Below are 17,426 nucleotides of genomic sequence, written 5' to 3' on the forward strand. Positions count from 1 at the left end.
GTTCATCACTCAGAGCTCTTAACCTTTTTATGCTGAGGCACAAAGCAGTTATTCTATCTGCCTTTTAATCTACTCATGTTATTTAATAATGTAATTAATGCAGTAATCACTTACATTTTATATATAAGGGACATGTTAAAAAAAAGCAACAATTTTTAGGTTTTTACTAATAAAAATAATAATCTTAATAGACTTTTGTTTAAGCAATAGTCACCCCCTGGTTCACAGTCAGCTTTTTTTTCAGATGAACTGACTCTGACTCTTAGATGAACTGCATTTTCTAGTAAAAGATGAATTCCTAGATTACTGGTCTCAAATTCTTGAGTCGCTTTTGTTTCTGCAGTCTGAAATACCTTCTCCCTGAACATTCCTTCTCTATGCAAGGTACAAATAACTTTATCATGGATAGTAAAGAAAGAATGCACTTTCTTAAAGAGACAAATATATAAATATTTCAAGTACTTGTGGGTTTGAATGATTGCATTTACTGAGCACATTCTCTAGGTCATTTCCATTCTTCAAAGAGGTACAAGAATTTGACCCATGAGAGTAAAACACACATATCTAGCAGTGCTTAAACCGGACAGCCTGATTGATACATCATCAAGAGGTCACTATGTCTCACTAAAAATAGTGGTAACCTTGCTCCATTCTGGCATTCCCAAATATTTGCATTCCTATTAACAACTTCTCACAGAGGCACTTGGGAATTATCCTGGCGCCAGAGCCGAGATCGCAATCAGTCTAAAGAGGTCAAAATAAACAAAAAATAAACCAGATACGTAATTTTATTAATTAAAAACATTGCATGATATTTTCACTGACATGCAGGTCATGCCGTGCCTGGACCACATCATTAGTCATTGACAATGAGGAACTTTTGGAACAGAGTTTATCATGCACTGGAGAAGATTTTTTTTTTTGGCTGAGCCACTCTGAGCGTGAATCAGTAAGATTCCAGGCGGAAATGGACTAGAGCTGCACAATACAGACAAATTACTATGCAGCAATTGTTCTGCAGCATTTTGTGTTTACAAATATACCTTCCAATACGCTAGCAGTGGGCAAAATGACAATAATACAATTTCATGATGCATGATAGATACCACAATATCTATTTTTTGAAGTTGTAAACAGTGCAGAATGCACCAGCAGTGCCACATTTAAAAAAATATGATAAAAAACTATGAATATAATGATGTATATTCAACATTTCCCAACTGTGCTGGACTAAATCCAATTACACATTACTGCTTACATCCTGTTATATTAGTGTTGTCGCAGTACAGATAATATCCATAATATGTTCAGTGATGTGACGTAACTTCTCATGAAATAATAAAATATCATACTGCCCACAATACACCTTTCAAAAGTATAATCACTTGCCATATTCACACTTTTTCATAATTTTTTATATTTGATTTATTCACCAAAAAGTATTTTGGTGTTTCAAACATTCTCTGTAAAAGACGTTAAGATAAATAAAGATAAATAATAAGTAATTTACTATAATTATCTATTTGCATTCAAGTCATCTGTCTTAAGATTTGATCCGCACGTTTGGAATATTGTGCATTCTGGATATTAAAACATAGATTGCAAACTTTTAAATACTGATTTGAACCTTTTGGATGGTAGTATATATTATAACCATATTGCTGAACCAATAATGTGACATAGTTAAGTTTACTTTATTATTATAATTTGTACATGACTGGAAAAAGTAACCAAATGACTCACACGCCAAAAGGAAGGGCCAAATAGACCACAACCCTAAATATTTCAAAGCTGAGATATCAAAACCTTTTCTTTATTTGCAAAACATGTTCCTCAAGAACGAGGTGCACAGGCAGGGTAAAAACAGGGCGGCAAATATTTCAGTACACAGACTTTCATCACCACAATACAAGAACTCTTGTCACACCTTGACCCAATCACAGAGGCGTGGCCTGTCCTATAAACCAGTGACTAATGAGGACCAATAAGAAATTCAAAAAAGATGGTCCCTTACAATTAACCAAACAGCCAATCCCAGTAAACCCAGTTTTCCATAATTGGAAAATGCCAGTTGGACCAATAATGAATAAAATCTTCTTACATTAACTCATGTTAAAATTGTGAATTCTTTTCTGTTTTACGATATTCTGTCGCCTTTTTGGAAACACAAGATTTTGTTCTGACAGCAACGTTACTTTTGTACTGCACTGTTGTTGCACTGTTGAGAATTTATGGACATATTTCTAGGTTCTGCAATATCACTACTGCAATGGCCAATACTTCAATAAAGATTAACAAACGATATATTGCTCAACCTTAGAGGGGACACAGACATTGCTGCGCATCTGAATGCTGCTGGACTGCAGTGCCTGGCCCAGACAAAGGCAGCACAGGGACAGGACAGGGCTGCTTTATTGGGAATCCCTTGCAGTGATAGTGAGCACATTTTTCATAATGTGGTGTGATTTATCTGTGGCCCTACCTCCCGAGGCTATCTGATGAAGTGCCAGTCACTGACGCAAATCTGAATGCTTTCTCTTTTTCTTATGCAAGCTATTTCGCTCTTGTCCCCCCTCCCTCACATCAACCCGCTGCATGATAAAGGAATAATCTCAAACACGCGGTGAAAAATAATCACACTGTCCTCTGCAGGAGAAAGGGATGACTTTGGGGAAAAAAAAACACTTATGCACAAACTCGCACTCACACGAGGGAGTCAAAATATGCCAGTGCAATACACACATTCAGTACAGAAAAACAGAGTGATGAACAGAAAACCCTCTGAGTAAATTCTCAACTGTCACAGTCAGTCACGTGCATAAATTAACAGTGGGCCAACACTGCATGCATCCTTCATCTGGAGATATTTTTGAGATGGCTAACTCAGAAAATACACTGAGCATAGTCTTTCCTTCCTCTCTGGCTGGGTTGCATGGGTGAATGCACTGTTCTGCTGCTGGGCAGTGAGGATAACACAGTCATGAACATCACACAGACAGCCAAGCAGATGCTCCACAGACTGTAGACAGGAGGAGCTATCAGAACACGAGACACAAGTTAAACTGCAATAACTTGAATACATGCTTGCTTTGAAGAAAATTCTGCGTAACATAATTAAACTGTAAGTTGTGGTTGATAAAAGTGCCAAATGCCATAAATGTAATATCATGTTATTAAAATTATACTGAATTATTTACAATAATTTTCTGTGAAGTTGCTTTCACAACATACACTGACTGGCTACTTTATTAAGTACCTCCTTAAATCTACACTTATTGTCCATTTTATCAGGACCATCACAGAGCAGGTATTATTTGGGAGGTAGACAATTCTCAGCACTGCAGTGACACTGAGGTAGGGGGTGACCACTTGTTTTGATGGTTTCTTAACAGCTGCACATCCTTTCAGACCCATAGCACTGAGTTGTCTTCTCACAGTGGAAGGTTGGACAGAAAAAACTGTCTACTCTTTCAGATCTGAAGCAAAAGTGGAGCTTGATATTCTTCTGTGTTTTTGGTTCTGGTCTAGCAGGTCTTTCATGGTTGTTAGGAGTCATTTACAAAATACTGTATATTCACTTTCCTTTGTTTCCCTTCCTTGTGAAAATGAACTCTCTTACATCTAATCTCTTAAGCATCTAAACAATGAAGAACTGCTACCTAACGGCCGTAACCAAATGTACTTTTATATTATTGAAAACACTGATTCCCCAAGTTGTGAACTGCGGTTCCAGTTTGTTTAACAGCTGTATGTCAGGCCATGTCCTACATATTGTTTACTTATAAAACGTACAGCACTGAACCATGGTAAAAGGTCACTGTTGTGTTTCTACAGGATAATGAGCAGTGTCCTCATTCCAGATGTGCCTTTCAAACACTATCTTGGTATTTCCTGTCATTCTTGGGATAGAGAGCAGGCCGAGTCGTTCCCTCTCCCGGGCAATCATCCCGGCATTCAGGCAATCATCCATAATACAGACTGAGCTCACGGCCCAAACTGTGCACACTTATTTATCCAGAGCAGAGTCTGAGTCAACCATAATATCAACATTCAGTGTCTTAATGGAAGCTTGGGCCGTGGCTCTGTCTGGCTATTTGTCCGTCTGGAGACGGTAAACCAGGGGAGCTCACACAGAGCTGGAGGCTCTGACGTAAGCACGGGCTCACAGCACACTACAGTACAAACCACAGAGGCTATAGCACGTAATGTCAGAGGGCCTGACCCTGAAAGGAGAATGGTGATCTCATTCTCCTGCCACAAGATCCTTTGAGCTCACATGTAGACTAACCATCCACATGTCAATGAATTTCCATGAATTCATTCGAGTTTACAGTAAATTAGATCAGGCGAAGTTTTAATCTGATGAAGCAGGATGACCTAGCTGTTTACAGGAAAAACCTAAGCTGAGGGTTGCATCACTGTTGGAAAAGCATAAGCTGCACCGGTCAGTTCAGGAGACGTCTGACAGAAAATGTACATCCACTTCATTTCTGATAACTCTCAGTTATCTGCAGGGAAAAAGTTACAATATCATTCCTTTTTATGTGCGTGTTCTTTGTTATGTAAAGTGGCTTGGGATTGTGAAAGGCACTATTTCATGTAACCTATTATTATTATTATCATTATTTTTATTATAATTCCTTTTGACACATCAAATCTGGCTAGAGTATTTTGGGTCATTCCTTTAGTTCCGTAAAGCATATATTGTTTTCTTACTATGTTTTGAGTGATGGGTCATCACCAGGGGAAGCACATCATTTACTCACAGACAACACACACTTCGAGGTGGAGCTCAAGGGAACAGATGATGTCCAAAAAACCTCTGACAATGTTTCACTTTTTTGAAAATGTAACTTTGCCAACAAAAACACAGATGACTGTTATTCCTGTAGAAGCATCAGTTAAGAGACCCCACTTTTCACACTAAAGTCGTTGGTTAGATGTGCCCTGGCAGCACGATTTAGTGTTATATGTGCATATTCTGGCGTTAGGCATATGTGCTTACCTGTGCCATATCATCCAAGCAGTTGAAGATGTACTTGCGGGCTTCCTTAGATTTGATTCCTGTCTCCCCCTCATGGTCCTCTGGCGTCTGTGGGAATGCAAACTTCAGTTCAACTCCTCTGATATTTAAACGTGCTTTAACCTTTAGAAGTTAGAGTTATCGGTGGTGGTATTCAGCACAGTCAGAAGAGTGCATTTAAATACAGAATGTACTGTCAAAATGGCCATAAAGTTATTTTCTAGCATCAGGTAAAAAGAAGGAAACATAAAATTAAGTATATTCACATATATAACAGAAAATTAAACAGAAGCCTCATCAACTAAATGTAATATGCAATGTTTCAGTATTTAGAGTGTCCACCCTTTGTTTTTATTCCATTCTTTTCTGGTAACTTGCTTTCAGTTTTTCAAAGAACTTGCAGGGATTTTTTTCACCCCTTTAAAGTTCAGTCTTAGATGTTGGTTGCAATCTTTGCTTCACGATCGAATTAACACATTCTGACATTGATGTCTGGGCTCTGGTGTGGCCCGAACACCAGATGCTTCATTGTTTTTTATTTCCTTTTCTCAGGAACAGCTTCTTTACAGCTACAAAGCCTTTCAGACCCATAGTGTTGTCATCTCACAGTGGCAGGATGGACTTTTTTAAGCTCTGAAGCAAGAGTGGAGCTTGATTTTCTCCTCTCTCTCAAAGATGAAAGCTTTAAGTACTGTTTATCTGATGATGAGAGTATTAGCGGTCTATTTCAGGTCTTGTATAGTTATTAAGAGTGTAATTTTCTCTTTATCTTTTATGCTAGTTGGGGGTTAGGTGCCTTGCTCAAGGGCACTTCAGTCATGGACTGTCAGCCGAAGGGATCAAATCAGCAACCTTCCGGTCACAGGACTGGTTCCCTAACCTCCAGCCCACAACTGCCCCACCCCTGCCCATGACTAAATGTAGCTTATTATGTGTAATTAATTTTTACTATCTGTTTAATGAAGTATGTAAATACATTTAATTGGTACAGTAAACAGTAATTATCATTCTAATTTTTGTTTCATCTTAGACTTCTAAATCATTTACTAAAACCACAGTGTAACATATTCATACACATATGATAACAACTCATCAGGTTTTGTCATAGTCAGCAGCGTGTAAGACCACATGGTTTTAATCCATCATGTAGCTTATGAGAGCAGAACCAGAGCAGACAAGGCCTGTTGCAGGTGTGTCAGTGTGCATTCAAGAAAAGAGAACCAAAATCTAAGAGATTTTTTTTTAACCAAATCAACATGTGTGCACCCAGCTTAGCAGATGGGGGCCATGTGGTGCTGCAGCCTCATACCGGACCAAGCACTGTTCAATACTGTGAATGTTTTGCATTCAGGACTCAGAGTGTGCAGCTTCACAAAGTTCAGTCAGAGTTGATTTGGACACCAACTATGGTAAACGGGCACTGAGCGGCCTACATGGGCTTCAGAGTATAAGGGGGGGGGGGGGGGGGGGTAAAGAGGATCAACTGTGTGAGTGAAAACCATCCTACACCGCTCTGGCTGCCAAATCATCTCGCGCTAAATCCATTTTGCCCTCATTAGGCTCTTGGTTTGTTTTAAAAGCAGAGCAATGAGAACATCAAGGGTTTAGTGAGCAAAAACAGAATGGAGAGGACAAGCCGTGTGAGCCTATCCAGAAACAAACAACAGAAGGAAAATCGCTAAACCTGACAGTTGGCCTTCAGAGCCTGGAAAGGATGGGAATGTGGTTGACTTTAGATGTGTACAGTAGTATGCAAAAGTCTTAAGCCAGCTGGAAAAATAGCTTACAACTATTTTGATGGGCAGTAAATGTGTAGTAAAAACACTAACATTAGAATCAATACAATTTTATAAAAAGTAATGTCGATTTCTTGTTTACTGTTGCAAGTTACTGAAACATCCTACATTTTTCTTTTGTTTCCCCCGAAATCACTTATGTTTGTGGGTTCATGTAACTAAACAGTCTTAATTCATTTCCAACTGCCTTTTTTTGTTATACTACATGTTTCTTATTTATTTGCTATATTATGCAAATTAATTTAGTTCTATTTGGCTGCCCTGCATTTAAAAATGTGCCCTGATTTAATAAGTAGTCGAGTGTTGAAACTCCTTATAACTTAATTTTGAAATTAAAAGTGGGGCTGAACTGCTGTAAGCTAAACAGGCAGATATATATGTTGTGACATCTGAAGAACCATGAATTTAAAACAGGCTTTGCAGTTTAATTCCCATATTTAGATTGTGTTTTGACACTATGAAACTGTTTACATAATATGTCAAACTCCTATTTAAAGGTTCTAAAAACAAAGGTTGTACACATTTTAAACATTGTTACGGTAGCAAACTATTATTTTCTATGTAAAGATATAGTGCTGTAATGGTGCCGTATACAGAGAATGATGCTTCTGTATGCAAGATAGCGGAGTGTTCAGGAGAAGACCCCCCAAATTTTCCTTCACTGAATAGTCCTCAAAGTTGACGAGGCTGAACTTCCTATTCGTATTTTCTTGTTCCACCTGTAACTGCCACACCATTTAAGGAAATCAAGCTTCATCAAGAGAGTTGAGCAGCATGAAAAGGAAGAAAGAGGTTGGTAACGTGTAACATGAATGTTTCACAGTATTAGTAGGTCAGTACTGTTCTGTCCCATTTGCTAATATTTCTGATAGCAGCTTTTTATTTTACCTTTGTAGCAGCAATTGTAGCAACAGTCTGCTCACTTCGCTAACATTAGTGACTGTACTTGCTGTGTGGCTGCTCGCTCTAACGTTATATTATGGTAATCGTCCGTACAACATTTGAAGGGGTTTTATGGCCATGAAAATCTAAAAAAAGCCCTTTGTCATTTGCCTTGGCAACTGCCATCCATGAATTTGGGGGCAGAGCTTTTGAAGAAGCAATGAAAGGAGGGGTGAACTTGTTTTCTGGTTGAGTTTAAATATCAACATTTGTTCTCCAGAATCATGTCGTGTGAAAATAAAGGAGAACATTTTCCATGATAGAGGCCCTTTAAACTCTACGACAGTTAATGTATAACTTAACAAAACACTAATTAGCTGAACCAGCAAATGGATGGTAAGTACAACATTGGGCCGCCTAAGGTTTGGAATTGGTTAAGCTAACACAATGACAGACCACTATGATCACTATTAACTGTATGTAATATTAGTATTAATTTGCATTTATTCCCATGTTGGTGTTTTTCCAAGTAGCTAAATTACTTTAAATATACTTTTCTAAAGTGGTCTAAAACTTTTGCACTGTAGGTGTCAGTGTGTGCATGTGTGTGATCGTACCTTTAATCTCCATAAAGGATAGGTAGAGTCTGGGTCTCTGTTGAAGAACCTGGTGGTTTTTGTGCCTGCGCTCAACAGATACTCTGCTGGCAATCCCTGTGTTTGAGAAATGTACCGAATCTGGGGAAAAGAACAAAAAAATAAAACAGGCATTTTTAATATCTTAAAGACTACAGAACGCTAGAGGCACACTTCATGTGATGAGAATCCTCAACAGCACACTGAACCAAATCTGACTAAAGCTGTGTCAGTACCGTCCACAGCATATCAGTCCCTTGGCACCAACTTCTATACGATATCCCCGGCATAACAGCATTAGAAGTTGAGTAAACAGCGACTGAAAAGAATGCTGTCACTACCCAGTTTATTCCTTCCCCAAAAAGTCTTTTTTAGAGGCACGCCTGAGAGCTGCAATTACACAGAATGCCATTCATACACCTGAAAGACGTCTAATGCGGCAGCCTGGCAGGCAACGGCATCCTGCAATAATCATCTCTCCCCCCATTCTGCCTCTTCCCAACCAATCAGTGCCTCTCTTATCCCAGGCTGAGCTCACGGCGGTTCCCAAAACCTTGATCACAGTGTCGGCTCATTTGTCGTCTCAATAAATTCACTGTGATATATATATATATATATTTATACACACACACACACACACACACACGTATTTATATATACATACATACATATATATATATAAATATATATGTGTGTGTGTGTGTGTGTGTGTATTTTTTTTTTTAACTCATGGAGGATTCCCTGTCTTACAGAGTTAGTGTTATAATTAGAAATAGGCTTACGGGGCTAGAAGACAACAAATATTCCTCTAGACTAGTGTTGTGAGATGCGTTGGAAGTTCAGTGCTTTATTAACACTATAGTCATGAAAAAAAAAATCAATATTCTTTCATTTCAATACCTTCAAGCTAACATTAGGCTGATCTTGTATTCTGCCTATAGGTAAATCAAATGTATGCTATACATATTAATATGACTCAGATGGCCAGGAATGCAACTGTTAGCACAGAGGTGAGGAACTGCGGTCCTGGAGGCCTGAATTACTGCAGAGTTTAGTGATTCTACACCTTAAACACACCTAATTTAACTCAACAGTTAATTGCCAGCATTAGTTGGTGTGTTAGAGCAGGGATATTAGTAACCTGTGCTGGACTCCTGCCCTCAGTCTCCCTCCACTGCAGTAGCACAGGGGTTCTCAACCTTTTTTTGGACACAGTACTGACACAGAAAACTTGAGAATTATGACCTGAACAGTCGTTTAAATATCAGATCATCCACTTGGGCCCAATCATGGGAATTATTTATTAAGTTTAGCATGTGTAGAACTAAAGAGATTTATACGTGTCTTCATATTCCCAGAAACAATCAAAATTGGGTATAACCTGTTCTGCATTTTTTTGTTTAAACTCAATGTTTGGCTGCACTGTGTATCATTGACTGTTAATCTACTCTTAAATGAGGCCATGTTTAAATTATTTAAAGAGTTTGTATTGAATGCAAGGACACATTGATGTCATTGATGTGAAGCACCAACCTCACCCTGCTAAACATGAGTGAGTGAGTAAAGTCAGGTCCATGAGGTGCTTCATATCTCAAAAGAGACTAAAATTTGAATGTTAATTAAGCTGTTTTAGAGGAAGAGCTTCTGAGACTTCTGGTGATTATGGATGACCTGCTCTGAGTGTTTACCAAAGCTGAGATGTCATGGTTACTCATGATTAAATACCCAAAATGCCACCCAACATTCAGACAAACGTCAAAATGGCATAAAAAATGGCATGCGTCAAATACACTAAAAATAACTCCCAAGACATGGAGAGGAGAGGAGACGCCGAAATGGCGTAGAGGCAAATCAGCAGCTCTTAGCCGAGCTCCAGAGCTTGTTTACAGTAGTTCTGATTCATTTTGAGTTTGAACATTGGCCCTGGGCCTTTCAGTAGAGCCAGGTTTTGAGTTTTAAGAGAAGGCCCCACTCTAGATCGCAGGAACTGGGCTAATTGGGCAGGTTGTGGCATCTGTCCAGCACTACAGAATGGCCTGAGAGAGATGAAAGCCTAAGAGTGAGTGCACACACACAGGTCTGTATTGCTGTCTTTGTGGGGTATTTTCATCTCTATTATTGTAGCTAAGTAATGCTGTGCCTCCACCTAACCTAAGCCTTACTTAAATCACAAGAACCAGGATTGTTTCGCCCCTTTACTTTTACAAATGAAAGCTGTGTTATTTGAAAAAAAAAAATACAGTTTTCTACGAGGGGGCCAGTCAAATCCCTCCACTATTTGTGTTTTCCAAAAGCCTGGGGATGTTTGGTCCCCATAAAAAGTTAAATACATGCCCGCACACACACACAGACATTCAGGAAAGCTGTGAGAACAGCAGCATAGCCAGAGGTCTGTTTTGTTTTCTCTCCCTGGAGCACAAACAGTAATTGAGGGATGTTTTTATAGCCGTTTGCTGAGAGAGAGCCCTCTCTGCAGGGCCACATTCAATAGCAAAATGCCAAACAGGAAATGTCATTTCTCACTCACTCATAAACATCTCTAATGTATAATTGTCCCCTCAATACCTCTTTTCTATTATCAACCAACAACCGATGTGTCGAAGACCCACACAAAGTAACTGAGAGAAATGCTGGGTTACATAGTAAGAGAACATTTAGGGATTCTTTATACATACTGCACCTTTCCCAGACTTCTGCTACTCTAACACCCACTAATAACCCATGTGCTGCTGCTCTCCAGTATTTGCACTGCATGGGATTAAGATGGTCTGATTATCTTACCTGATCGTACTCAGACGCCCCGGGGTAAAGCGGCCAGCCCAGGAAGAGCTCAGCGATGACGCAGCCCAGGGACCACATGTCTATAGCCTCACAGAAGGGCAGGCCAAGGATGATCTCTGGAGCTCTACATAAATAAACACACACAAGAACATGAGGTCAGCACAGAATGCAGATAGCAGTGAATGGCCAAATTGTTATCAAGCATGATTAAATTAGGTACATTTTGGCCAGTCAAAGCTTTAAAGGGGCCATGCAATTTTATTTTGTTTAGAAGCTCACTTTTAATGTTTGTGTGGTTTTAGTCCTAAAAAACAGTTATATTTCATTTTTACTTGACCATTTTCCAGCCTCTCTTTATCCCTTTGAATTAATCAGGCTCCTTTAAGAATGATGTAAGTAAAAGACTGGTCTGATTGGCTGATCTGTATTGAGCAGACAAGGCTGAAATGTAAGGCACAAATTGTTACATTTAGGCTCAAATCCCTTAAAAAACTACATCACAGACTATCTACAGTAACAACACCTATCATTTCAATGTAAACAGACAGGCTAAACTACTGTAGACTGAATGGAAGCTCATATATAAATGTTTTCATGGTTGTGACATCACAACTTTGACGAATTAAAAACAGCAGGTTCGTTTTTACATATGGAGAGTACGACCAAGGACGTGAATGCTGCATTTTGAAACTTTACTAATGTTGCTTACATATTACCACAAATTGTTTTATTTCAAAAATCTATGAAAAATACTGAGATTTTCCAGGATACGGTCCCTTTCAAAGCTGACCACATCTGTAAAACAGAATCCCTTTTTGTGTCTAGAAACTGTGGGAAAGAGAGAATTGCAGCAGCACCGGGAGGAGCAGCAGTGGGGCTTAACCACCAAAGACCAGAGGGATGGATGTATCAATCCCAAAGCCCTGGCCATAATCAGCTAATGTGGAACTGATTCAACGAAACCTAAAACCACCACCTATTACCTACAAAGCACCAGACCTACATACAGTATGTAAAATTGACGAATGCAGCAGGAAGTTCATTTCCATAGGTCTGATGTTTCTGTGTAAATTGGGGGCGCTACTCGTCAGACGTACTCCGTCTGCAGTGCAGGGAGCTTGGCTAACATGATGCGGGAAAGCAGTGGGGGGTGCGCAGTTTGAGCCGGGGTGAATTTTTCCAGCCGGCCGTATGTCCTCTCTCTCAGGCACCGTGCTGCGAGGAGAGCCGCTGGGAGAACGTGTGAGCTGCACAGCCACCAGGAACAGCTGGGAACCCATCAATCACCACTCTGCCCCAGCAAATATAGATATACAGTGCATAAAATATATGGCTGAAGCAGAAAAGCCACAGGAAGAGTAATTGAGAGAGTCTGAAAGAGACGATGCAGGGCTGAACAGGAGAGAGAGAGAGAGAGAGAGAGAGAGAGAGAGAGAGAGAGAGAGATGAACACAATGAACATGAACAGAGTAAGAAACTTGAGAAAAAGTCACTTGAACATTGAATTGAATATTATATTGAGAGAGATTTATATTGCAAGAGAAACACATGTACACAATGAGCTGTAGTTTGTGCTTCGGGTTATTACATTCATTTTGTTTTTTTAAAGAGAACACTGGATGAACACACTGTTCAGAGAGACGAACTGATGTCTGAGACACACACACACACACACACACACACACACAAATAAGCCAGTCGATCCATCACGATTGTTCAGCACCAGCAAGAGGTCTGCACATGTATTTTGTCCATGAAATATGAGACACTGATACTAGTCTGGACACTAAATACTATCTATTAGTGGTTGTGTAATGCTGTCAGTGTGATTTTACCACATCCATTCACTCTAGCATTAAAAACCTGCAAATGGCTGTGATTATGGTGACGGGTGACTTTCCACTGTAGAAGATAATAATTAGGAGATAATAAAGATTATAAAGAACTCAGGCTCCAAATCCAAACACCTTTACTATGTATCTAAAATCCAGACTGAAATTAAAGCTTGAGTTCATATCTATTGCATCCTGTCACTTTCTGCAGAAGTGCAATAGGCTGTCCTCTCTCACTTTACTGTGGGACAGCGTTCATAAGCTTACATGCCACCCAAATAAACTCTAACTAAACACTCCAACAGGCGTCATTTGTCATAAAGGATGTACTCATGCTGCTGTGTTCCATGTTGCTGTTATTTGCACCTATTTATTGTTACTTGTGTTCTTGGGAGTTAACTGGGACCTTGACTACATAATTTTGTTCCACCTCGTACCACGTGTGATGCGAATGACAATAAAGTCTTATTTGCAAACTTTGATTTAAAGCTAGTGTAACATCTCAGGCAATGTTATTTTTTGAAGTCATTTTTCTGATGTAATGTTGGTAATATAACAACTTGCCAAGTCAGGCTAGCTGAACCAAAGTGAGCATTTTCTGTTGCCCTGAGATGTAAGCTATGTCACGTTATCAGCATTATGTCACTGTGATACATACTAAGCAACAAAGTCAGTTATTGTAACGTCTCATGTGATTTCAACCAAAGTGCAACTGGAAAAAGCCTTTATAAATGTGTATGTAGGTACTTTCTATATACACTATACATGTTAATCACTATTGCAATATGGATCTATGCAATTGCAATATAGCCGAAGTCTGGGCATCCTGACCAATTATAGATGAGTTTCTGTAGGCACCTGTGTGCAACAAAACTTACTAATTCAGGTAGATAAAGATTTATATTTTATAAATGTTTTATAAAAAAGCACTGGATTCAGATATTGGCATCAGTACATAATTCCCATATCAGTGCACCCCTAGTGTTGTTACTGCATTGCAAGGCAAATGTTCATTACAGTATGTAGTATGGGGGGGTGCACTAAAACAATGTTATTGACTCTGCATTTCTTTAAAATGCTGTACAAGGTTTCAAAAATTGCAACACTTGTAATTATATATCCACACGAACAACATCCAATTCCAGTTTTTTAAAGTTAGTATCTTATTCAGATACTGATCCAGTCAAGTCAGTAAATCAGTAAAATATAGAATTCTGTCCATGATACCCTAATACCTGACTCACGCTCAGCCTCATGGTCCTGTCTGACAACTGGACTGCTACAGGCTGACTGATACCAGCACATTCATATTAGCTAGTGGACAGCACTGCCTGTACAGATGGACCAAAAGAAAGAGAGAGACAGAAAGGGGGACTGATGCTTGGCAAATTTTAAGGAAAGCATTCCATTTCTCATTCATTTATTCTCTCTCTCTCTCTCTCTCTCTCTCTCTCTCTCTCTCTCTCTCTCTCTCTCTCTCTAAATCTCCCATTTTCGCTGTGGCGCTGAGGGCACATTGCCACCACATATGCAAATTCCTATCTTCCCTTCCATCTCCTCTCACTCCGTCTCTTGCCATTGCCATATGCAAAACAGGCCAGCAGCTGCTAATGCAGAGCTTTTGGTGGGTGTGATCTCACACACATATGCATGTACACACACACACGTGTCCGCACACACACTCAGACACATACATCTGTGCAGCATTATCTCACTGAGGACCTCGGCCCAAAATGCAAAAATCATCAGTGACATATTCACTGCTTTCCTTCAGCAATGCACCGAGCAATTCACACACACACACACACACACACACACACACACACACACACACACACACACACACACACACACACACACACACACACACACACACACACACACACACACACACACACACAGTGGGGAATATTAAATGTGTTCAGGCTTCTATAACACATTTGCATAGGAGGGTGTAATGGTGTGACATGTTTTCCAGGTTTCCCAGTTTTCTGAGATCCGTCACTCTGAGTGTCAGGATGATGCCTGCAGTTTAGTGTGTGTCTAAATGTGTCTGTATATGTGCTCATTACAAACCTTCTCACGCATGCATGCCTCACACATACCTTTGTCTAGTGGTACTTGTGCTGTAGAGCTGTGTGATTCCATTCCACACACACACACACACACACACACACACACACACACTTATGCATGCTTATTCACTTTCTCTATAAAAAATGTGGGGGGGGTTTTGCCTGAAAAAAATTGCCTTAAATGTTAAGTTATATAAACTTCAAATAATATGTTGACACAGCTTAAAACACAGATACTTGTTCCTTTAGATACTTGTTCTATTAGAAACACCCTTCAATAATTTAATTTCCAGTTGAAATGACCATGCATGTATGTTATTTATTTTCAGAAGATATCTCTGAAAAGTTGGGATATGAAACTAGAAATGCAATTTCCTGAAGGAAATGCAGAACAGTTGCTGCCACCTTAAATTTTCTGCTACCTTAACGTCACCGCTACCTTAAATCCACTTTCACCTTAAATCTCATGCAATCTTAAATCCAGTTCCACCTTAAATATACTGATACCTAATATCTCCTGCTACATTAAAGGTGTGTGTGTGTGTTTGGTGTGTTATGTGTAGTGTGTTCAGTGTGTGTGTGTGTGTGTGTGTGTGTGTGTGTGGTGTGTCGCATGTGTTTGTGTAGTGTGTGGTGTGTCGAGTGTGTTAGTGTATTTGTATCATTGTGATACAAAACCTATGCACACCATTCATTACTATGACGAAAAAATCCACAAAATTGTGCATCCGGTCAAAAAGCTGTATACAAGCTGAGATTGCAAAGTCAGACCAGACAACGGGGTTGTAATGGTGTTGATATCTAGAAAACATCTGGCAGAAAAATAAGAATAAATGAGAATAATAATAATATAAAACGATGAACAATATAGTTGTAATCCACTTGCATAAAGAAGGCAAAAAAAAAAAAAACACTTCCAAAAAAGCTTCCAAAAGTGAATTTAAAAATATATTGAAAATTATAGAGAAGATGAGATTTCTACCACGCATGCTTGAGCAGACCACCAAAACTATCACTATCAGATAAAAAAGTACTTTAAGAAATTTGTAGGTAGGTTTGTCCTTTTTTGCCTAGTTTTCTACAAAGTAAGAGTTTTGTCTTGAAAATGCACAAAACACACACACACACACACACACACACACACACACACACTCACACACACACACACACACACACACACTAGCAACACCCTTTCTTCTAATCAATAATGCCCCCCAAATGCTCTACATTTAGGCTGCTACAAATTTCTTTTTGGGCAAATGCAGCTATTCACCTCACCAGAGGAAACAACAAATGTAGGCCAGAGCAAGACCTATGAAAAACTGGAAACTGGGCTCGTCCACATATCAGCACTTGTCATTCTGTCATACAGCATTGTGCTAAACTTTGATAAAGACTGTGGTGAGAGGAGGCCTTCCCCCAGCTGGATTAGCTGAATATCAGCCTCCTCCTGTTAATGGCTTTGTGAATAGGGGGTCAGTTGAGTGCTTAAGTTTAGTAGCCTAAGCGACGTGCAGTGTGACATTTTCTCAGCTGGCCTCCCTTTGAGCACAGCCAACATCCAGAGTCTCAACACTGGCACACACACACACACACACACACACACACACACACACACACACACACACACACACACACACACACACACAGGCAGTGAATGAGCGCTTTCTTCAGCCTCGATCTGGGGCAGCAATGTCCTGCCTGAAGTCCCCTAACACACTAAACATACACTACAGATAATATACTCTCATAGTAATAACTCAAAGTGACCTAATATGGGTTTCACAATACAGCGTTCTCACAATATGCTGACCCATAAACAAGACTATTCGAGGTCCCCTATGAACCGCCTCCTCTATAACTACCACTAACATTGCCTCCTAAACCATATCATACAAACACTAAGGGAGTAACACTGTCAATACAGTATTAAAAAAAAACGAAAAAAGAAAAAAGACAGTGTACTGAAATTTAGGATTATCACCTTCTGCTACTTGGTCTCTTTTGCCGTCTTCCATGGAAACCACTGTTGGTGATCAACACATTTGGAGGCATCCTATTAGAGCTGGGGTGTCAAACTCAACGAGTAAAAGGGCCATACCAGAAAATCTCTACAAATCTGTGGGCCAGAGAAAAAATGTTTTTATTCAGTTTTTAATGAATGTTGTGCTATAACCTGACCCGGCCATTGTTTATTCAAAATATGCAAAAACGTCAACCGTAAAGTAAAGTATAGGCACTTGTAGTACACTTTGAAATATTACATGGACACTTAAAATATGTAACATTTAAATGTCCTCAAGAAGTCAGTCTTTTAAACATACCTATCTACTTGAACTAGACACCTGACATCCTTTCTTTCCCGCAGGTTCATTAAGACTTGAATACACTGTGCAGTGTAT

The 17,426-nt window shown here is 39.4% G+C and overlaps 1 protein-coding gene across 3 annotated transcripts in view; it reads right to left on the reverse strand.

Annotated features, from left to right (window-relative positions):
- The window catches only part of hipk2 (homeodomain interacting protein kinase 2), a 122,725-nt gene that overhangs the window by 21,978 nt on the left and 83,321 nt on the right, over positions 1 to 17,426 (reverse strand). For all 3 annotated transcript variants that reach the window (XM_017684584.2, XM_017684500.2, XM_017684424.2), the window contains exons 4-6: positions 11,118 to 11,241; positions 8,319 to 8,438; positions 5,006 to 5,092 (exon numbers count right to left, since the gene is read on the reverse strand). In XM_017684584.2, the coding sequence (XP_017540073.1) occupies positions 5,006 to 5,092; positions 8,319 to 8,438; positions 11,118 to 11,241 (331 nt within the window). The remainder of the gene's footprint in view (positions 1 to 5,005; positions 5,093 to 8,318; positions 8,439 to 11,117; positions 11,242 to 17,426) is intronic.

Source organism: Pygocentrus nattereri, chromosome 7 (assembly GCF_015220715.1).
Source record: "Pygocentrus nattereri isolate fPygNat1 chromosome 7, fPygNat1.pri, whole genome shotgun sequence".
NCBI classification, from domain to species: Eukaryota; Metazoa; Chordata; class Actinopteri; order Characiformes; family Serrasalmidae; genus Pygocentrus; species Pygocentrus nattereri.